At 40.2% G+C, this 22,850-nt stretch overlaps 1 protein-coding gene across 1 annotated transcript in view; it reads left to right on the top strand.

The window, feature by feature from the left end:
- B3GALNT2 (beta-1,3-N-acetylgalactosaminyltransferase 2) overlaps nt 1-22,850 on the top strand; it is a 51,936-nt gene that overhangs the window by 11,089 nt on the left and 17,997 nt on the right. Inside the window, exons 3-6 of the mRNA XM_023520818.1 lie at nt 5,964-6,113; nt 9,553-9,653; nt 13,623-13,816; nt 17,462-17,557. Coding sequence (XP_023376586.1) covers nt 5,964-6,113; nt 9,553-9,653; nt 13,623-13,816; nt 17,462-17,557 — 541 coding nt within the window. The remainder of the gene's footprint in view (nt 1-5,963; nt 6,114-9,552; nt 9,654-13,622; nt 13,817-17,461; nt 17,558-22,850) is intronic.

The raw sequence follows: 22,850 nt of genomic DNA, 5'->3' as shown, positions 1-22,850 counted from the left end.
GATTGTCCTTACCAGTAGATCTGTGATGAACTTTATAATTTCTTCATTTTCAAGATTTCTGCCTACTTTGATAAATGTCATCTGAGAGCATGCATTTGAGGGTGGCAATTTTGGTCTTATTTTTTAAGAATCCTTGGGCTTATTTTAAACAATCAGTTCTAAAGTCAGTCTCCCTTAGTCTGCAATGAACTTTTGGATGCCCACGCCCAGTGCAGAGCCAGCAGGTTGTCAGACTCTTGGGGTATGTTACATATTAAACGAGAAATGGCCGTTGCCTCAGAGAGCTTGAGTGCGGTTTTAATTCTTGACACTGAATATTTGTTTATTGCTATATATCTGCCATCTAGAACAGTGAACACAGGAGGTGTTCAGTAATTCGAAGGAATGAATCAAAAGAATAAAACTGGCAAAGTATGAATTTGTCACTTACAGATTCTTTTCATATTCTGTAATGACCTTATGATTTAAATTTTTATGAAAGAAACATTCTTTGTAGAAAAGTTTGAAATTATTTTTTAAAAAACAGCAAAGAATGATCTATACGAAGACAGTTTTCGAATGCACATGTAATGCATGTTTGGGAGGAAATAAGTCTTAAAAATTTTATTGACGTATAATATTCAGAAAGGTGCATGTAAATGTGCAGCTTGATATCATTTTCACAAACCGAATATACCCAACTAATCGGCACCCAAATTAAAGACCAGAAAACTGCCAGTGCCCCAGAAGCTCCCTTCATGCTCCCTTCTGTTGTCGCCGAGAGTGGTAGCCGCTGTCCTAGTCTTTAATGGCAGAGATTTGCTTGCTCTTGTGCTTTATGTGAATAGAACCCTACCGTATGTACGTAGTTCTTACAGCTTGTTTATCGCAATATGATGTAGAACAATATTTAGTGATTTGTTTACGATGTAATTTTAATGGCTGAGAGTAGCATATAGATAGTAATCCCTTATTTGTGCATCTGTGTAGTTTTCCATTATTAATAAGTGACGCTGATGGATAGAGAGATTTTCTTCTTAGTCTTTCTTGTCCTCCTGTTTTGGGAGACCAGCATCAGACTAGCTATCCTGTTCTTGTAACATGGAGCAGAGGGCAAGGAAAGGGTAGAGCCAAGCCCTAGCAAGGGAAAGTAGGAACTTGGAGCTTCTTACACAGGTATTTATCGAGCATCCACTCTGGGTTTTATACTGTGTAACACACTACTCACGAGTTCGTCAGACCGATTGACATTGATGATATGTGGTAGAAGCAACCTTTTTAAAACTGAGATAATTGACATTAGTTTCAGGTGCACAACATGATTCAATATTATATTGCAAAGTAATCACAATATATATAGTTAACATCCATCACCAAACAGTTACAAATTCTTGCGATGAGGACTTTAAAGATCTGACCTGGCAATTTTCAAATATATAGTGCAGTGCTATTAACTGTAGTCACCTTTCTGTACATTATATCCCCAGAGCTTATTTATCTTATAAGTGGAGATTTGTACCTTTTGACCCCCTTCACTCATTTTGCCCACCCCACCCCTTGCCTCTGGCAACCACCAGTCTATTCTCTGAGATCAGTGTTTTGTTCTGGTTTTTCTTTTTTCTTTCTTTCTTTTCTTTCTTTCTTTTTAGATGTTACATATAAGCGAGTTCATACAGTATTTGGTTTTCTCTGACTTATTTCACTTAGCATGATGCCCTCAAGTTCTATCCATGTCGTTGGAAATGGCAAGATTTCCTTCTTTTTTATGGCTGAATACATTCTGTTTGTGTATATAACATTTTCTTTATCCATTTATCCGTTGATAGACACAGGATGTTTCCGTGTCTTGGCAGTTGTAAATAATGCTGCAGTGAACGTGGCGGTGCGTAGATCTTTATGAACTAGTGTTGTCTTTGGATAAATACCCAGGAGTGCAGTTGCTGGGTCAGAAGGTAGTTTTATTTTTAATTTTTCGAGGACTCCTCAGACTTTTCAGTAGTGGATACACCAGTCTGCAGTCCCACCAGCAGTGTACAGGGTTTTCCTTTTCTCTGCATCCTCTCCAACACTTGTTATTTCTTGTCTTTTGATAATAGTCATTCTAGCAGGTGTGAAGTGATATCTCGTGTTTTTGACTTGCATTTCCCTGATGATTAATGATATTGAGCATCTTTCATGTTCCTGTTGGCCATTTGTATCTCCTTTTTGGGAAAATGTCTATTCAGATCCTCTGCCCATTTTTCAATTGGATCGTTTGGGTTTTTGTTTGTTCGTTTGTTTGTTTGTTTTTACCGTTGAGCTGTATGAGTTTTTATGTATTTTGGATATTAACCCTTTATTAACTCCTTAGCAGGTGTGTGATTTGCACGTGTTTTCTCCCACTCAGTAGGTTGCCTTTTCATTTGGTTGATGGTTTCCTTTGATGTGCAGAAGCTTTTTATTTTGATATAGGCCCACTTGTTTATTTTGACTTTTGTCGCCTTTGTGTTTGGTGTCAAATCCAGGAAATTATTAGCAAGACCAGTGTCAAGGAGCTTACCGCCTCTGTTTTCTTCTAGGCGTTTTATGGTTTCAAGTCTTAACGTTCAAGTCTTTAATTCATTTGTATCTGTTCTTATGTGGTGTGTAAGATAGTGTTCTAGTTTGATTCTTTTGCATTTAGCTGTCCATTTTTCCCAACATTTATCGAGGAGACTGTCCTTTCCCTATTGTATATTCTTGGTTCCTTTGTTGTAAATTAATTAACCGTGTATGTGTGGGTTTATTCCTGAACTCTATTCCGTTCCATTGATCTCTGTTTTATGCCAATGCCATACTATTTTCATTACTATAGCTTCATAATATAGTTTGAAATCAGGAAGCGTGATGCCTCTGACTTAGTTTTTCCTTCTCAAGATTGCTTTTGTTATTTGGGGTCTTTTGTGGTTCCATACAGATTTTGGAATTGTTGGTTGTATTTCTGCGAAAAATACCATTGGAATTTTGGTAGAGATTGTGTCGAATCTGTAGGTCACTTTGGGTAGTATGGACATTTTAACAATATTCATTCTTCTAATCCATGAGCACTGCATATCTTTCCATTTATTTGTATCTTCAGTTTCTTTCATCAGTGTCTTACAGTTTTCAGGTTACAAGTCTTTCACCTGCTTGGTTAAATTTATTTCTAGGTATTTTATTCTTTTTGAGGCATTTGTAAACAGGAATGTTTTCTTAATTTCTTTTTTGATAGTTCGTTATTGGTATATAAAAATGCAACTGATTTTTGTCAATATACAAAAATGATTTTGCATCCTGCAGCATTACTGAATTTGTTTATTCTAAGGTTTTTGGTTGAATCTTTAGAAATCTATTTTTCGGTATATCTGGAAGCAGAAGTTCTCTAACAGGCCAAAATCTGCCATATACGTCTCCTTTGGGGGTGGGAAAAAAAGAAATGCATGTAAAGCTGTTCCACAGAAGCAGCTTAGACAAGGATTAGAAGCGGGGAGGGGTGGCAGTGGCAGAGAGAAGTGGAGTAAGATCAAAAAGTAGTTTTCCGCCATAATCCATGAGATTTTCTCGTGCCACACGGTTATCTTTGTGTTTATTTATGGAGAACTCTTGTTCGATATGGAGTGATCTGAGAAGTCGGGAGAAAGTATTAGGACTCCCTTGTAACGGTCGAGGTGAAAGAGAAAAGTGTGAACTGAAATTAATGATGAAAAGGATAGATTTGAGAAATTTTTCATGAAGATTCTGTCATCAAGGAAAGGCTAAATTACGTTTCATATTCATGTCTAAAAGGTTTATTTTTATTATCCATCAAAATAAGATAATATTTACATTTAAAGGGATGTTTCAGTTATTTTGAAATTTTACTCGTGTGTAGCAGTCTTGTTTACTGATGTCAGATAAATGAGGCATTTAGGTTAAATGAGATTATTTGCTTTTCTACAGCTTTTAATCTTTTGAAAAGACATGAAATAGACTAAAGATTTGGTATCGTTTTCTCTGGTTAGGGAACTGAGGCACTAGGAAGGGATTTAAATAACTTCTTACAGATACTATGAACCATGGTGACTGTGGAATCAGTGTCACATACGTCTGGTTACTACATTTGCCTTACTCCTGTCGCTAAAATGTGGTTACTATGAATATTTCTCTGTGAAAAAGTAGGACTGTGGGATATCATTACGAATTTTACCTAAGCATTACATAAGCATTTAAATTATTCAAATTCGGGCTCATTTAGTTAGTTCCAGCAATAGGTACAACTTTCATTGTATAGTTATATATAGAGATAGGGAAGTAGATAAATATATATCAGAAAAAAATGTTCCTGGGCCATGAAGTTAAAAAAATTAAAATGCTAGTCAGCACTTTCAGTGATTCACTTATTCAGTAATTCACCAATTTAACTGGTGTTGTAGATAAAAGATCAGAATTTCGAATCAGATGAGCTACATTAAGCTTTATCGCTATGGCCCTGGATAGCAATGAAGAATGGAGTTATATTACCTGGGGTTAAATTTGAGCCTAGCCATTTACTAGCTGTTTGACTAAAGTGAGGTCACTGAATTGTGTGTTTGTTTCTTCATTTGTTTAATAAGGAGCCTAATTACCTACCTCACAGGGTCGTGAGCATTAAATGATACTCTGTACATAGTGCTTAGCACATAGTAGATGTGCAATAAATATGACCTGTTAAACTTAATCCATGAAAATTTAGATTTACATTAAAGATAAATTTTGCCTTCAAAGAACAGTTCTTTTTAGTACAAGATTCATGGTTGGGTGAAATAACAAGTATCTCTTCCATTTAGAATTGAAGTACCTTTTTAGAAACAGATCTGCTGCTGAGAATAAGGTCTATACAGAAATTTCTGTATTCCTATATTGTTACAATGTAATGTCCTTCAATTATCCTATTAGAAGAATCTGTCCCCGGATATTATTTTAATTAATTATTTGAAAAAAATGTCAGTGTCTTTTCGCGATCTTTTGACCGAATACCTAGATCCTATGGCATATAAAAAACACCGTGAAGATCCCTGGCTTTCAATAATTTATTCATGGAAACATTTTGGATCAGTTCCCACCATTGGAGAAAGATGAGATGGATCCCTCATCGGAGCTATTTATAAGCTCGTGGCGCTCAAGCTTTGAAGCTGGTGACACAAACAGGGACAAAATATCTTTCCTTCTGTCTTCTTTCTCAGGACAAATTTTTAAAATGTAATCCTGCCCATGAGACCTTATGACAGTAAAAAATGAGCTATCATGGGACTTGCGACTTGATTTTTTTTTTTTTTTTAATCCTAGATGTTGTTTCTCCTTCATTCTTTCGCGTATTTAGCAAGTGATAAAAGGTTTGCTGGCTGTAGGATTTATTGACGTTAATAAGGGTTCTGGTATTTTCTAGCATGGGAGTCTTTCAGCTTCATCTCCCAAACCTAATAACTGATACTAATGTGGGACTTCACCTTTGAGATCACATTTTTGTTCTTAGTTGCTATCAAATGCATACTGTTTTCCTGGTACCAGACCAGGACGTTTATACACGTTATCATTTAATTTTTACAATAGCTATATAAAAAGTATTATACTCATTCGTAGTTAAGGAAACTGATGCTCAAGAAATTAAGTAAGTTTTATATGTAATGTAAAAGAGCCAGGATTCTGACCGTGGCCTAATTGACTCTCAGTGCCCACTATGTTTTAGGCAACATTGCCCTTTTCAAACTGATTCTTGTCATAAACATCTTGTTTGAAGAATTGACATACTTATGTGAGCATGCATACTTACATGTGTGTGCAAGACAAAAAGACTCTACGCCAGAATGTTGTAGTAGTTCTTGTGGATAAATGGGTGCTTAAAAAAATTTTTTTTTGTATTTATTTGTATTTTCTGTACACAAGCATAATATATTATTTTGTAATAAACATTTTTATGTTAAATATTGAACTTAGTAATTGACATCTCTAATCTGTTGTTGCTTATTTCTAGATCAATTGGCCTTATTTCCTCGGTGGGAATCTAGCCATTACGATGTAGTAGTTGGTGTGTTGTCAGCCCGCAATAACCGTGAACTTCGAAATGTGATTAGAAGCACCTGGCTGAAGCATTTAATACAACATCCAACACTAAGTCGACGGTAGGTTTTCTGAGTTGGCACATTGCCTGATTTACTGAATAAGAGTTCTGTAAAACCTCTTCTTGGGCAGTCAGACATGCTAATTTAGACGTGCGGTCTCTCTTCCTGGGAGAAATGGCTATTTCATTTTGCTTTTCCTCCATGTAGTTGAGCCCCCAAAGTAAATTTAACCAAAGTTTTAAGCCAAAAGGTAGTCATGGAGAATATAGTCATTGCCTAACATACCTACCTAGTTTTTATAGATGCCTAGTTTTTATAGATGCCTAGTTTGTTTTTGCTTTGATTTGGAATAACAATTCTTAAAAGGTTCGAGTTCAGAATAGTTATTGGTTTAGACGTGTTCGTGTTGAAATACGCTTTTCACTAACTTCACAGAGACACAGTTGATTTTTTTCGTTGAGTGATTTTTTTTAGCAGTGTGATCTGCAGTGCGTGTGACACGCCACGCTCTTCTTCCTGACTACCCTTTCAGGGCTGAGCTTCGGGAGCACAGTCACGTTGACATTAGTTGGCTCGATTACTGGTTAGGAGCCCAAGGCCTTAGCCTTGGACCAGCCTCTGAAGATTACGTAGGGAAGCGTTAGTGGGAGAGAAGAGTGGACGGTCGGATGCCTCGTCATGTGAAGACCCTCAGGTGATAAGCAGAGAAGGCGCTCTCATGATCGTATTAAACTGTCACGTCGTAGCTGAGTAGCTGTACAACCGAATCGCAGTTGTGAATTTTCTTGTCACCAGCAGTGAACATTTATAGATTTTCTTTCTTACTCATAGCGCTTTTATTTCTTTTAAAGACAGATTTCTTTAGCTCACGATCGCAGTGATAATTGAACCTATTACACTGCAATGAGAGGCCGCAGCTTTGTCGCTGCAGCCAGAACCGCCTCCCGACCTGCTCTTGCTGCGCAGCTTTTCCCGCCTCAGAATAATGACTCCTCTGCCGGCCACAAACCTGGGTGTTTGTGTTGTGAAGGGAGAGGGGCGAGCCCCCCTTGTGGGGTCTTTGAGGAACAATCCAGCGCGTCCACAGAAATTACACATAGAAACTAAAGGATCTGTTACACTCACGGGCCCTGGAGAGAGAGAGCGAGGGCCGTGGGCACGTGCCGTTACTGGGGCTTGTAGTGGAGGACACAGGTGGCCCTTGAACAACATAGGCCCACGCGTAGATTTTTTTAAAAAATAAATACTGTAAATGTATTTCCTCTTACGATTTTCTTAATGTTTTCCTTAGTTTTCCTTATTGTAATGATACAGTATATAATCATGTAACATAAAATATGTGTTAATCAAATGTGTTATGTTATCATTAAGGCTTCTGGTCAACAGTAAGCTATTAATATTAAGCTTTGTGAGGATCAAAAGTGACACGTGGATATTTGGCTGCGTGGCGGTCAGCGCCCGTAACCCCGTGCGTCGTTCAAGGATCAGCTGTGCGAGCAGAAGGCACGAGGGGGTCCCACTGGGGCATTTGAATGTTACTAGGTCACAGTCAAGAGAGGGCACGAAGAGGACCTAGTGCAGGGACCAGCCCGCTCAAGTCGAGGCATCGGGGAAGTGGGAAGTTTTAAAAATTTACAATGCGGTGTTATCCCGGTTCTTCTTTCTCGCGCGTGCCACGTCCAGTCCATCAGCATATCCTCTTGGGACTGCCTTTAGGTCATTTCTAGAATCCGACCGCTCACCACCTTCACCACGGCTGTCAGAACCACGGTCCTGGCCTAGGCCCATTACGTCGCTCCTGGGTTATTGCAGAAGCCTCGGGGTCTGAATTTCCTGCTTCTACCTTTGACCCTCTGTGTTTTATTTCTATTCAGCAGCCAGAGTGATTCTTCTAAGATTAGTTAGTTATGTCTAATCAGCATGCTGTACGCCTGAAACTAATATGAAATAATATTGAATGTCAACTCAATATTAAAGAAAGGTTACTGATGTAGATTTTCTGCTCATACCCGTCCCTTGACTTCCCTTGCTCAGAGTGTGATACCAAGGCTTTCTGCTGGTCCTTGACCTTATCTGTGTCCCCTGCCCCTTCACTTGGCCACCTTAGACTGCGCCTCATGCGCTAAGCGTGCTCCTGCCGCAGGGCCTTGGCACTTGCTGTCCCCCCGCCTCAGCACTCTTCCCACCGGGTAGCCTCGTGGCTCACTCGCTCCCTTCCGTCCGGCGTCTGCTTAGACGTCACTTCAGCAGGCAGCCCCTGCTTTAACGCTGCACCCCGTTCCTTCTCTGTCTTCCCTTACTTGACTTTATTTTCCTTTACAATATTTATCACCAATTAGCATATGTATTACATTTAGTTGTATGTTTATAAATCGTCTTTTCCCACTAGAATATGTTTTGTGAGCATAGGGGCTTTAGTTTTTTTTAGTTGATGTATTCTCAGAACCTAGAACCTAACTTGGCACGGAGTGAGGCACCTATCAATTACTGAGTGAATGACTCAGAACTAAATGAAATGTGTAAAGTTAATTTAGCATTCAGATATTCACCAGTAATTTATTTGCCATTATAGCATTCTTGCTTTAAATTTAATAAGTTTGGCAATTTATTATATAAAAGTGATGGAATATCTGTATAAAAATAGGTATTAGCCAAAAACATCTTCTTGGAGCACAGTAATTTTGTGGATCTAGTAAGAGTATTTAAGATGGCTTAAAAAAAACTGGTAAATATCTGCAATAATTTAGCAAATTTATTTCTGTTTATACTTTTATTCTAAATATTCATTGTTTATGAAAGGTAGTCTGCCTTAGTTGGGCATTAGTAAAAGAAAGTGTTTGCATTTCTGTGGTTATGGTTTACTTTAAAGTCTTTGCATTTCACTGAGGGAGCCAGACTCCACATATATTTCAAGGACTTTAATTAAAAACCTTTGTAATAAAACCACGAGTTGTCAGTGTCACAGGTATTTAATAATGTTTTATGTATACAGGTAGTATATAGAAATTAATGACAGGACTTATGTATTTATAAATGTAGGGAGGGAGCCACGGGTCACAGGTAACCAGTGAAGCAAGGCTGAGGCAAAGAGAGGGCCTGCTCTCACGTAGAAAGACGAATCTTAAGTAAAAGGACCACCTTCTGAAGCGGAAGAAAGCAGGTAGAGGCGATTGCAGACGGAGATGTGATTTTAAGTGAGAGGGCGAGAAGCCGACTTTACTGCAGTTTGCGTTTAAGTGGTGTGAGCATTTGCTGGTAGCCAGGCCAGCCATGTTCACACTTGGTTTAACTCTACATAGCACTGGGCTCACACGTAAGTCACTTGGTAGTTAGCACCTCGGGTTTGCTTGTTCCCCCTTTTTGCTAGACGAGAAGAATAAAATTAGAGGGAATCCTAATAAATGCCGTGTCTCAAAGTAAAAGCTCTGAGATGGGCGTGAGGAAACGTGCACGTGTGAGATGAAGATCAGTAACCGATGTTCATGCCACCCCCTCTCAGCGTGCTGGTCAAGTTCATCATAGGTGCTCGTGGCTGTGACGTGCCTGTGGAGGACCGGGAAGACCCTTACTCCTGCAGACTGCTCAACATCACGAATCCAGGTGAGTCCTTTCTCGGCCTGTGACTACTGTGTACAGGTTTGGTGGTGAGGAAAAGTGGCCAAGCTGAGTAGTATGGCGTCTGTTTTTAGCAGATGAAAATCAAGCTTTCGTCAGAATTTGTCTTTCATCCTTTTTGACAGATTGACTATTCACTCTGGTTATCTGTGAAGATTCTTTATAGCTATATAGTAATTTCAGGATCCAGTAGGATATATTTTTCAGGATGATTCAGATGTATCTGGAAATTCCTCATGCAGAGATAAATCCTCAATTACTGAATTTCAAACTTTTGGAAAACTGCTGATTTCACCAGCCTGTTGATTTCTAATAGCCTTGATAACAAATGCTGTGAATCAGCTTTCTCTTAGAGTTATTGCCTAAGCTTCTGCAAAGGAAACAAAGTAAAAAAACTGAAAACTCGAGTAGTACTTTTTTATTCCTTACAGTTAAAAACTTGGAGGAGTCCTGAGGAGGAAGGAAGGTGGTGGTGATTAGCTTGGGTGTGACCTCGGAACCGTTTTAGGGAGTTGGTAACTGTTACCGCTCATCTTGTGTTATTTTGTAGCATTTCTTATTGTGTTCAGTTGTGATTCTAAGGCATATTGAATTTTTCCAAATCTTTAAGTGTGCCGATGATGACTTCTGGTATTTTAAGATTTGTCGAACCTGTGTGATTACACCCCCGCTTCTCTAAGCAGCGGTGGTGGTGGTTAAGGGCGTGGCTTTCAGGCCGGGCTCTGCCGATTTCCAGCTGGCTGACCTTGGATCACTTATTTATTCCTCTGAGCCTCAGTTTCGTCATAAACGGGATAAGAGTACTTACCTCATTGGGATTGACATGAGGATGAAATAGATTGATACATATAAAATATTCAGGATAGTTCCTAGAACATGGTAGCTGCTGAATATCATTTTAAAGAACCTGCCTTTTTATAAAGTTGGGTTTCAGTTGGCTTGTTAAATAAATTAGACCCTATTTTCAGGTCTGTATTGTAAAGCAGAGAGGTTTCATACTTAGGATTTCTATGAATTAAGTTAACTTTGTAAGTGAAAATTTGTGAATAATTGTGTTTTTCTGGGGGAGGGGGTCCTTTAATTTTCACCGGAGTCCCAAGATAACCGTGAACCTAATAAAATGTATTACTGATGATTTAAGAGTAGCCTAGAACAAATCATTCGAAATCCAAAACCAAACCAAATTTTAAAAAACCTCATCTTTAAATTAACCTGACTTTTATTAAAATGCTACTGTTCATTGACAGTAAAGGAGTAGAGCTTTCCATTAATAGAAAAATTTCATTTATATAATACCTAGTTACAAATTTTAAAACAGGTGTAACTAAATTTATATTGAACCTAATTTTATCTTTTTGATGATTTAAATGGCATTAAGGTTTATTTTAATACCTTAAGGTCATCATGAGCATTAATTATAATACTCTGGATGTGGAGAAGTTTTGATTAATAGCGTTATCAAAGTAGCAGGATTTCCTGTGTTCAGGAAGTTCAAGGTATGTTTGTTTTGAAAATATGTAATATGTTATAATGTACTTAACCTATTGCCTGTGGTAGACGTATTTCTACTTTGTATCTCTTTTATTTACTGAATGTATTAAAGAGAAAAACTTCTGTTGTCTCCAGTATATTTGGAGTCTAGACTCTCCTGCCAGCGCCTGCCCAGCTCACAACAAAATCTGTATCCCCCTTTTTTCCCCTCCTGCTCATGTATGCATTTGGGTAGGAGCTGTCAGTGCTGTTCAGTCACATTTTAATCAGCATCTACTAAATGTAAAATAGCATTCTAGGAACTCTTAAGATGGGGATCCAAATGATCCTCTGGTGTGTAGGAAGAAAACAATTTTTATTTATCTGAAAACAAAACGTAATCGTTATAAATGCTAACTATATTGACAGTAATACGTGTGTATATTTTATAAATAAGTATGAGCGTGGACAAATGTTTTTAGTTGATGGGGTTGTGTGACCAGCAAAGTTGGAAAACGATAGCTCGAAAAGATAAAAGAACTTTGATACGATCTTTTAAAATAGGTTTTTATATTATTTCTCAAAGTGGACTGATTCTCAGCCATATTAAGTGCTTCGTGAAATCTATTCTGAGTCATTATGGTAATTGAAAAAATTATTCGAAAAGGACCGTTTTTGACCTCGATTAGACAGCTACAGGGGAGTGGAAAGGGCACTGAATTTGAAGTCACTAAACTTGGGTTTGATTCCTGGCTCTGCCACTGTCTGTGATCTTGGCTGAGTGACTTAACGTCTCCCGGCTTCAGCTTCTTAATCTGTAAACTGGAGATGGCACCACAGCCACACAGCGTGGCCGTGAAAGCGTGGGTGCGAGGGGCACAGCACAGAGAGGGCGGCCAGGGACGTGTGCCGTCAGGTGCGCTCTCAGGTGTGCTCTCATTTTCTCAGGCGAGCGAGAGTTTTGCGGTGTCATTTGAAGTGCTTTCAGTTACTCTTGTCTGGGATGAGTGCCTGACATCTCAAGTATTTTAAGTTGCCCAAGAAGTAGGATTTTTGGAATTTGCGGAACAAGACTAAATTTATTCATTATTTATGACTGCAGTCAGAACTGTTTTTAATATCCCCATTTATCCAACTTTTCTTAATAGATGCCTTTGAATTTAATATTCCCCTGTGCTGTTTATATATATAGTGTACGCACGTGTGTGCAAAAATCTGTTAAAGTAGTTCTGGTAATAAAATAAATTAAATATTTTACTTCAATGTGGCTGAAAAGTTTGTTCTTAAATTTCCAAAAAAGACAACCTACTGTTTGGAAGAAGATATTCGCTACTGATACATCTGATAAGGAGTTAATATCCAAAATTTATAAAGAATTTATACAACTCAACAACAGAATAACAAAACGGTCCGATTAAAAAATGGGCAGAAGGCTTGAGCAGATATTTCTCCAAAATGGCTAATAGACATATGAAAAGATGCTCAAGGTCGCTAACCATCAGAGAAATGCAAATTAAAACCACAATGAGATATCACCTCACACCTGTCAGAATGGCTGTCGTCAGTAAATCAAAAAACAGCAAGTGTTGGCGAGGATGCGGAGAAAAGGGAACCCTCTTACATTGTTGGTGGGGTTGCAAATTGGTGCAGCTGCTATGGAAAACAGTCTGGAGGTTTCTCAAAAAATTAAAAATGGATTTGACCCAGCAGTTGCACTTCTGGGTATCTTTACTTTGTAAAGATCCTTGCACTCCAATATTCATGGCAGCACAATTTACAGTAGCCGAGATATGGAAGTAACCCAAATGCCCATCAACAGACAATTGGATAAAGAAATTATGGTTCATAATATACAATGGAATATTACTCAGCCATTAAAAAAAATGAAATCCTACCATTCGCAACGACATGGATGGACATAGAGGGTATTATGCTGAGTGAAATAAGTCAGATAGATACCATATGATTTCACTTATATGCGGTATCTAAGGAACAAAAAGAACAAACTAATCAGAAACAGGCTCACAAATATAGTGGACAATTTGGTGACAGGCGCAGGGTGGTTGGGAGGCGGGAAAATGGGGCGAAGAGTTAATGAGGTACAAATTAGTAGTAGATAGTTGGGCACGGGGAGCATGGCAGAGGGAATGCAGTCAGCATTAATATGATGGGTAAGTGGAGGGCAGAGGGAGGGAGGGAGCATTTGTGGGGGGATTGTTTTACGAACATTGTAGGTGTCTAACCAATATACTGTATACTTGAAACTAATTTAAATAAATAAATTTATTTTAAAAAATTTCCAAATAAGTTTGGTTTATTTTCTTAGAAGCAGCCATATTTCCAAAGTACATTTTAAAATTACTGCCGTTGTGAAAGAATAATATAAATTATCTAGATTTTGCCATCGAGCCCACTTCATTACTTCATACTAGTAAAATAAGACTATTTGATGACGTAAAACTCCCTTTTTCCTTACTTCCTTAGTTTTGAATCAGGAAATCGAGGCGTTCGGTCTTTCTGAAGACACTTCATCCGGGCTCTCTGAGGACCGCGTCGTCAGTGTGAGCTTCCGCGTTCTCTACCCGATCGTTATTACCAGTCTTGGAGTGTTTCATGATGCCAGCGATGTGGGTTTCCAAAGGAACATCACGGTCAAGCTCTATCAGGCGGAACAGGAGGTATGCACTGCTTCGCGCAAGGTTTTCCCCATTTTTCTGTTTTAAGAACATCGGCTTTTTCCATCAGCGTATCATAGGTTGGAAGACCACGTTTCTTCCCTGTCAACTGGGTGCATTATAGTGTAATATGTTACGATGGTGGTTTGGGTTAAGAATACCGATGAATAAATGTGCTCTATGTAGAAAAGAAGGGGTTGGATCAGATTCGTAATTCCCATTTTGAGTTAATTTTAGTGTGTGGTGACGGCAGTCTAGTTTCATTCTTTTGCGTGTGGCTTTCCAGTTTTCCCAGCACCATTTATTGAAGGGGCTTTTCTTACTCCGCTGTATGATTTTGGCTCCTTTGTCTAAACTTATTTGCCCGTGTATACGAGGGTTTGTTTCTGGACCGTCAGTTGTGTTCCATTGGTCTGTGTGTCTGTTTTCCGTTTTGATTATTGTCGCTCTGTAGTATAGCCTTCTTTCGGGTTAATTGAATGTTTTTAGAATTCCATTTTAATTTGTTTCCTTTTAGCTACATCTCTTTGCACGTTTTTTGTTCGTATGTATGGCTGACATAAGGATTAGATGATAAATCCTGGACTTTTCAGTCTTCGTAAAGTTAACGTTGTGCCCCTCCATATAAAACATAAGAGCTTGCAGCTGTGCGATTCCAGCTACCGCCTCCTGTCTTTTCTGCTTTAGTCGTTACATGCGCTACATCCAAGTACACTGCACATTCCACAGTACAATGGAATAATTTGTGCTTTAAATAGCTAAATAGATACTAAAGTAATTTGGACAACAGTAGTCTCACATTTGCCCCCAGTTCCATCATTTCTGGTGCTCGTCACTCCTTCCTGAATATCCAAGTTTCCATCCGATATCGGCTCCTTCGGCCCAAAGAACAGCCATTAGCATTTCTTATCGTGCAAGAAATGTATGTGCTGAATTCACTGAGTTTAATTTTTCCGAAAATGTTTTAATTTTGCCTTTATTCTCCTCCCCCCATTGTTATTGTGGGCTATTTTCTGGATATAGAAATGCCTAGTTAACTTTCTTTTCAATATGTTAAAGATGTCACTCCAGTGTTTCCTGGCCTCCATTGTTCTGGTGAGAAATCACCATCCGTCATCTTGTCATTTTCATGTATGATGCGTATAATCTGGTTTTTTATTTTTTTTTCTTGAATGCCTTTAAGATTTTCTCTTTATATTTGGTTTTAAGCAGTTTGAGTTCTGTCGTACCTTGCAGTTTTTTCTTTGTCTGTTCTGCTCAGGGTTTGCCAAGTTTCTTCAGTGTGTGAATTCGTCCCTTACCAAATTTTGGAAATTTTCAGCTATTATTTCTTCAAAAAATTTTTCTCAATCCCATTCTTTCTACTCATTCTGAGATTCCCTTTGCATGTATGTTAGACCTTTTGGCACCGTCCCACAGATCACAAACTGTTCATTTTTTTCAATGTTATTTTTTTTCCTGTTTCCAGATGTCATAATTTCTTTTAATATATTCACATCTACTGACTTCTGTCATCTCAAATCTGTTAAGCCTAGCTAATGAATTTTTAATTTTAGATATTGTACTTTTGGGTTCTAGAATTTTCACTTAATATTTCTTTATAGTTTCTATTTCTCTAAAATTTCCTATGTTCATTCATTTTCATTCATGTTTTTTCCTACAGCCTTGACCTTAGTTATAAAAATAGCCATAAAAATCCTGACTGTTCTTATATTTGAGTCCTTGGAGGGGGTTAGTCTTTATCGATTATCATCTTTGCTCTTGCGTGTGGGTAACATTTTCCTGTTTTATATCAAGTGACTTTGGATTGTATCCTAAATATTGTGAATAATTCATTGTAGGATTTCTGGATCCTGTTATATTCCTTGAAAAGTATTGATTTTGTTTGTTTTAGCAGGCAGTTAAATTAGCTGGACACAGTCTAAACAGTCTCCCTCGCACTGGACAGAAGCTGAAACTTCTTCAGTTCTTTTGGACTTATATGGTCTGCTTGGGTTCTGTACCAAATGTGTATTTCATGAGTCAGCCGCAGATTTGGGCAGAATTTATATGAGGAACTTAGGGCGCTCTCTCTGTGACCCTTTCCTTTCTAAGGTTTTCCTCCTCACTTTTTAGCTGATGTGTTTGGCTCAGCTCTTTTCTCTGATTTTGCAGCCAGAAAGACGGCAGGTTTTTAATTGTAAATTTTTAGTTGCCTCAGACAAAGAACCATAGAGCATGGGGGAAGCATACACACCTCTTTCTCTTCTTCCTGGCATTGATTTTCTTCCATTTTCTGCCTGCTTTGTTTGCATTCCAGTAGCTTCAGATCATTTTTTTAAATATTTTGCCCAGTGTTCATAATTGTTATCGATAGAATTGGCCTGATGTCACTGGAAGCAGAATTCTGTTCGGGCTTTTTTAGATACCTTAAAAAATGTTTTTTATATTATTGCTAACGTTGATTGTTACTGACAGAAACAGTGTTAGTCACCAGTAAATATACAAATGAATTTAGGATTACATTTTTTTGTTGCAATTTGTCCTTTCCTACTTCCTCTAAAGAATCCATGTGGTTTGTAAATGTGCTTAATGACATGAATATGAGAGGGGGAACAAGTCCTCATGTTGATCGCCACCATTACGATGACAGTGAGATGGCCTTTGTGAAGGTCTCATGTGCAGGAGTTTATATGTTATGGTGCTTAAAAGATTTCATTTATTTTGAATTCAGATAAGTGACTGAAATAGCAGGACTCTGAATTCTACCGTTATCTTTATCTAGAAATTAGGATTAATCTTGAACGTTTTTGATACACTTATCAGGATGTATAGTCTTTTTTTTTTTTTTTTTACTATTCATAATGTTTGAGTATCAGTCAAGTATTTAGTTCAGATGTAGAATATTTTGATCACGTCGATTTAATTTTTAGTTGCCATATTTTTAGCGCAGGAGAAGTTAATTTTTGTCCCAATCTAAGGTGGATGCTAACGGGTTCACAAGTCATCACCACGTTGCCAAGAACTGGTGTGAATGAAAGAAATACACATAATTCACTAAGACCCCCTTAATTCTGAACTTCTGCATGGTCTCGATAGCTTTTCCAGAAGTTTCCCACATGGTAAGTTGGTATGTAAGAACAGGCATGAGAATTAGGAAATGTTCTTACCTAAAACAAACCGGAAACAGCCGAGGAAACAGACATAATGAGAAATAGTGCTCTTTTATCGTCCCTTGTTTTTGTTTATTTTTTCTTCTAAAGGTGGTTCCGGGAAGGGGGATTCTTGAGCACTTTTGTTCCATCTAGAAATCTGTCATCTTTCAGGTTATCCTTAATCCTTTGGAGTTAAACCTAGTAAGATGGTTTAATTTAACACCTCACACTCCCCCTAATGTTTCTCATTTCGGGGTGGGTTTTTTTAAGGTTCTATGGATTATATTTAGTGCTGCAGAACTTCACGACAACTTCGGTTATCTTAAACGTCTTTATTTAATAACCTAATTGCACCGAAAACACAGATGGTACCTAAACCACAGGAGAACAACGTTGTAACCACGGTCGGGACCTCTGAGGATTTAGTTGACCAAGATGTCAGCTGTGTGAAAACTTGCTGCAGACGCAGTGTCCAGCATGAAGTATTTCTTCTTGTCCCCCTCCCCATTTATAGGAGGCCCTCTTCGTTGCTCGCTTTAGCCCTCCGAGCTGTGGCGTGCAGGTGAACAAGCTGTGGTACAAGCCTGTGGAGCAGTTCATCTTGCCAGAGGTACGAGGTGGGATGGAGCCAGTGGCACCGTGCAGTCCTTCGTGGGTCTAGGGCTGTGCTCCCAGGGCGGGCGCTTGATATTATGTCATTGGGACAGCTCTCCGGGGGGTGGATGAGGCTTCCAGCTGGTATCTACTGAAATGTCACACTCTGCATTCATTCCTCCAGGGAGTTTCATGATGCCTTGGAGGTTCCAAATCCACTTACCATGGTTTCGTTAGTGGAGTAGAGAGCTGCACGGTTATTTTAATGACAAAAGATAGTAAAAGATATGGAATCATAGAACGACCAGACACAGGTGCCATTTGAATAAATCGAATAGTTATCTAAAGATGGAGGATGGGGTGTAGACAGGATAATGGCAGAGAGATCGGCCAAATTTCTAAGACAAAACAAAACTTCTCCAAGTTGTGAAAGATGTCTGAAAACTTAACTGTCACCTTCCGGGTCCCTCTAGGTCTAGCCCTAAGTAAATATGTGCTGGAGCTCACTCACCTGCAGGTGCTCTCATTAGTCCTGGAGTGGCACCCCAGTCTGGTCGCAGACTGTTACGCAGCCAGGCGCGAACAGATTATCCACCCATCACCCTCAGCCTTTCCCGCTATTTCAGTCTCGTCCAAGGCCATTCCCAGTCTCAGTGCCACGTGGCCATTCCCACGTGGGGGTCAGTTTCCCCAACACCCCTGGGAAACTGAGAGTCAATTTCAGATCAGCTGTAGGGTTCATCCTGTGACATCAAAGTCAAGTTAAGATGTGGCAACGAGGCAGTCGACCAGCCCTACTGACTGTCCAGGAAACGTTTTCCTACCACTGTTTGATGGGGACTGTTCACATTTATGCAAAAACAGAATCACACATTTCGTGATAGGCTGTGGATCTTTGGCGTCAGGTACAAGTAGTTGAAACTATGCTAATTCTGTCAGAGGCGTGCCCGTATTTCACCTCTATGTGAACTTCCACTTAAAACATTTAAATAAAAGCAAAACTAAAACACACTGGAAGAGATTTACTAATTTCTCACTGTTAAAAAAAGTCTGTCGTGAACATCTTTACACCTCTTTTGTGTACATAACTGGTTATTAGGATGAATTCAAATTTATATGCTTTTTTAAGGCATGTGATTTTCTGGAGAGCAGTTTGTATCGGTTGGAATCATCAGCATTATATGAGAATCCCTGGTTTTCTGCCCTTTTTAAATTGCGTATGTGAACTTTTCGCTTGTTGAGTGAGGTGTGCACCATCAGAGGCATCTCTCCCTCGCAGTTAAGAGTAGCGCCTCAACTATGTATTGGCCAGGAGTCGGACAGCTGGTTTGAAGGGAGCCGTTCTTCGGTTTGTTTATTCAGTTACTCAGAAAACATTTATTGATAACTTAGTTCGGGCCGAGCCCCGGGACTGTACGAGGCTCCCGTATGCAGGTCTCTGACCGTGAAGCGGCTTCGTGCCCGTGGGGAGAGCAGCGCCCACACTGATGTCGTACGTAGCCGCCGGCCCGGCCGTCAGCGGCTTCCTGCTGTACCCGGCTGGGAAGCTCCGTGGGATGGAAGCGAGTCCTCCATGGGAGCCTTGCCTTCCTCGGGAGCAGCATGGGCAGGACCTGACCCGGACTCCGTGTGACCCCTGGGGGTGGAGCGCGGGAGCAGGAGCATTGTGGGGGTGCAGAACCGAAGGGTCTGAAGCCTGATGTGGGGTCGATCTCCCAGAGGGCTTCCGAGGGTGGGCATGAGCAGGAAGGAGGAAGGGGCGCCTGGGAGCAAGTCTGTGAGGGCATATTGGGGTGCACGGGCCTGAGTGGGCACCTGTGGGCACAGCATGGGTGAGTGAATCAATCCCTGCTCTGCCACTTGGTGGCTCTGCGACCTTGTGCAAACTGCTTCATCTCACTGTGTCTGTCTCCTCTGTAAGGCGGAGGTGCGACACCACCCAGCTCAGAGGGTTAGTTTAGGGACTGAATGATTTGACAGATGACAAATGTTTAGAACGCGCCACGCGGTAAGCATTCAGCACCTGCGCATGTGCTGTCCCCGTCACTGCCGCTGCCCCTCTGCATTTGGGGAGTCCTCATCTTTAAGAGCCGTGTTTCTCCAGCTGGGGCAGTTCGCTCCCGAGGGGACATTTAGCAACGTCTGGAGACGCTCAGTTGTCGTGGCTGGTGCGGAACGGTACTTGGCACCTAGCGGGAGAGGCCGGGGCGCGGCTGAACTTCCTGCAGTGGCCAGGACAGAACGATCCGGCCCGAAGTGTCAGCGGTGCCGTGTGGAGAAACTTCAAGAGGAAGGAGTCACAGGACGGGGCAGAAAGGAAGGAAATAAGCTTTACTTTTTCAGGCTACTCAGTTTTACAGCCTGCTCTGTTATCTTGGTCGCCCTTAGAGAATTACGATTTTGATTAGCCCACCAAAAATATCTTTCCCTTAGAATGTCCTTGTTCTTGGGAACTACCTGATAAAATGCCATGAATCTGCATTTTTCAGATAATTCAACAACAGAAAAGTAACGTGTGTGTAGACAGGGATCAAGCAAATGTAGCTACATGTTACTACTTGGTGAGTCTAGGGAATTTAGGTGTTAAAATCAACTTTTCTGTAGGTTTGAAGTTTTTTCGAAATAAAATTTGGGTTGGGGCGCGGGGCCGCCTCCTTGCCAGCGTCCGGGGTGGCGTACCTGGCAGTAGGTACTGATGGTGGGAAGTAACTCGGCCCGACAGCGAGAGGCCGTTTTCGGTAAGACTTCAATGCCTGTTGCCTTGTGCGCTTCATTTTGCTTTAAACTTTCAGCGAAATGGACTTGATTTTTCATTTCTTATCAGTAAAAATTTTTTTTTTAAACATGCAGTTATTTAACAGTGGCTTACTCAGGGCGGGGCAGGATTATGGATGATTTTTATTTTTTTGTACAGCTGTTTTCTGAGTATTCCAGGATAAATGTATTAGCTTTATAAAAAAGAAAAACTTAAAAATTAAAAAGTATTCTTTCCTTTTATACATAATTCTATTTCTGTTGAAACCGTGTTTGATTTTACATAGATGATCGTTTTTGCTGTATCAAGCCGAATGGGGCCTGTTAGCACGGAAACTCTGACAGTGAGGAGTGAGTGCCTGCCCATCAGCAGATGACAGGAGGAAACAGGTCATTTATGCCATTTGCGAGGGAGAGGAGATGCTTCGTTCACCTCATTGCCTCCACACTCCGTAATCTACCAGAGTCACATGCCAGCCGTGTAGCTCGTCACGCAAACAGATCTCATCATGTGACTCACGAAAGCATAAATCTCAGGGGGGTCACATTTAAATGGAGACTGCTCTTTCTTTTAAAATATTTATTTCTCTAATTTCATATTTTACTCAGTGCTGCAATTGAAACCTGAAACTAATTTCACTAAGACTGTTTTTGTTCACCTGAATCACTAGAGACGTTATGTTAGCATTATGGGTGCTGACACACTTACTTTTTATGAAAATTAAAATGGTTCAAGTGTAATCATTTCTCCAATCCACAAGGAATTGTTAATGGTTACAGACACAAAAGTACTACATGTTTAAGCTACTCTGTGTGTTTGGATGACAGATTAGGACACAAGAATTAATGTGTGAAAGAGGTTGCAGGTAGCTTGCTCATGTTACGGTAAGATAATTTATGAGGCCTCGTTTTCCAAACTCTGCCACGCTGTTTTTCCTAACTTTTATTTTGGTCTTATGATCTTATCGGAATTGCCATAAACAAGTTGTTTTGCATCTGAAGAGATTCCTTGCTTTATAATTACTTTGTCAAAGGGTAGAAAGTAGGCCTGCGTGAGAAGTGACATTCGACTCGGCCGTGACCCAGCAGGAGCAGTTCTGGGGGCGGGGAGGGCACAGCCCTTCCGTAACGACAGAGCAACAGCTGGGTTCTGTGAGTTCAGCGGATAAACCAGGATCCTTTTTCAGACCAGTGAGTCGTGGTAATTACCCGGAGTAATCAACATCGTCGGCGCACCGTGACCCCGTCACAAACAATGGAGTTTGGTGCCAGCAGTAACCACTGGGAAGTAGCGAGTCAAATGCCAAGTTTCCGTTAAGTGGACAGGACAGAGAACTATTTGTTTTGTCGTCATATTTTCTAGATTTGTAGTTTGGAGGCAAAGCATTTTTATTTGGTCGCTATCGCTTTGCTTTTGGTACGGTTCATTTGGAACAGCAGTCGCTAAGGTTCCCAGAGACCTCGCTGCCACCTACAGGGCCCTTTTTGTCTTTACTTAGTTGATGGCAGCTGCTTTTTGGCTTGTATCACGCAAATGCTTTTGCGCAGCCGTATCTGGCTCGGTCCTTCTTCCTGACTGTGGCACCTCCTGTGCTTTCCTCTTAGATAGGAATCGTTAGCATTTGATACTCGGCCTTCTGTTGATTGTACTCTTTCTTTTTAGGCAGTTTCATTCATTACCAGCCATTTGCTGTCACTACAGCCCAGATTTCTCTTACGAACTCCCTGCACACATCAGCTGCCCGCTGCACTTCTCCACGGGAATGTTCCACGGCCACTCGCTTTGGTCGCCATCCCACCCCTCCTCATCTCTCATCTAAGCACCCACTAAATCCTATCAGTTCTTTCTCCTAAACATATTTGGTAGCATCCTTTCCAAACATTATCACCTAGGGCGAGAGGTGGTCGCCAGGAGAAGGACGTAATGAGCCCCCAGCAGCCTCACCCAGCCAGGGGCCAAGGACTTGGCTTTCCGGTCCTGGCACTGACCTTCCAGCTAGTTCACATGGAGATGCCTAGATTCTCGTAGAATGGCACTGTGTAAATTCACGAAGATCGCTGTATACACCAGAATGTTGATTCATCTTTAGAGTTTTGGCTTATTAGAGTGCTTTAAAAGTTCACGACCCCCATCTGAGGACCTCCTCTTAGTATGTCAGGCACCTAAAAAACTGAATTTGAACTGTACTTGGTTTGGGCATTGAATTTTATTTCAAAAGTGGGAGGTGTGTGTTTAGCTCATTCAGATAGGATGGGACCCTGGTCCAGTATATCTTCTAATTACTGGATCTTTCTCCCTTGGACACAGCTACATAGCCCAGATTTCTCAGCCCAGCTTTCCTGTAGTGGCCAGTTGGTGAAGTATTGATTAAGGTATTGATTTTATTAATTAAGCTAGATCTTAGAGCTCTTTCAGTTATTAGAAACATTATTTCCTTAAATGTAAGGATTTAATTCAGCTCAGAAGGCGGTCTTTTTTTCTATTGTGATATAATTGACAAAACGTTAGTTTCAGGTGTACAAGATAATCATTCAGTGTTTATATTTTGCAAAAT

The sequence above is a fragment of the Pteropus vampyrus genome, unplaced genomic scaffold (assembly GCF_000151845.1).
Source record: "Pteropus vampyrus isolate Shadow unplaced genomic scaffold, Pvam_2.0 Scaffold279, whole genome shotgun sequence".
Taxonomy (NCBI): Eukaryota; Metazoa; Chordata; class Mammalia; order Chiroptera; family Pteropodidae; genus Pteropus; species Pteropus vampyrus.
The sequence above is the reverse complement of the archived record's forward strand: the minus strand, read 5'-3'. Positions and strand labels throughout refer to the sequence as shown.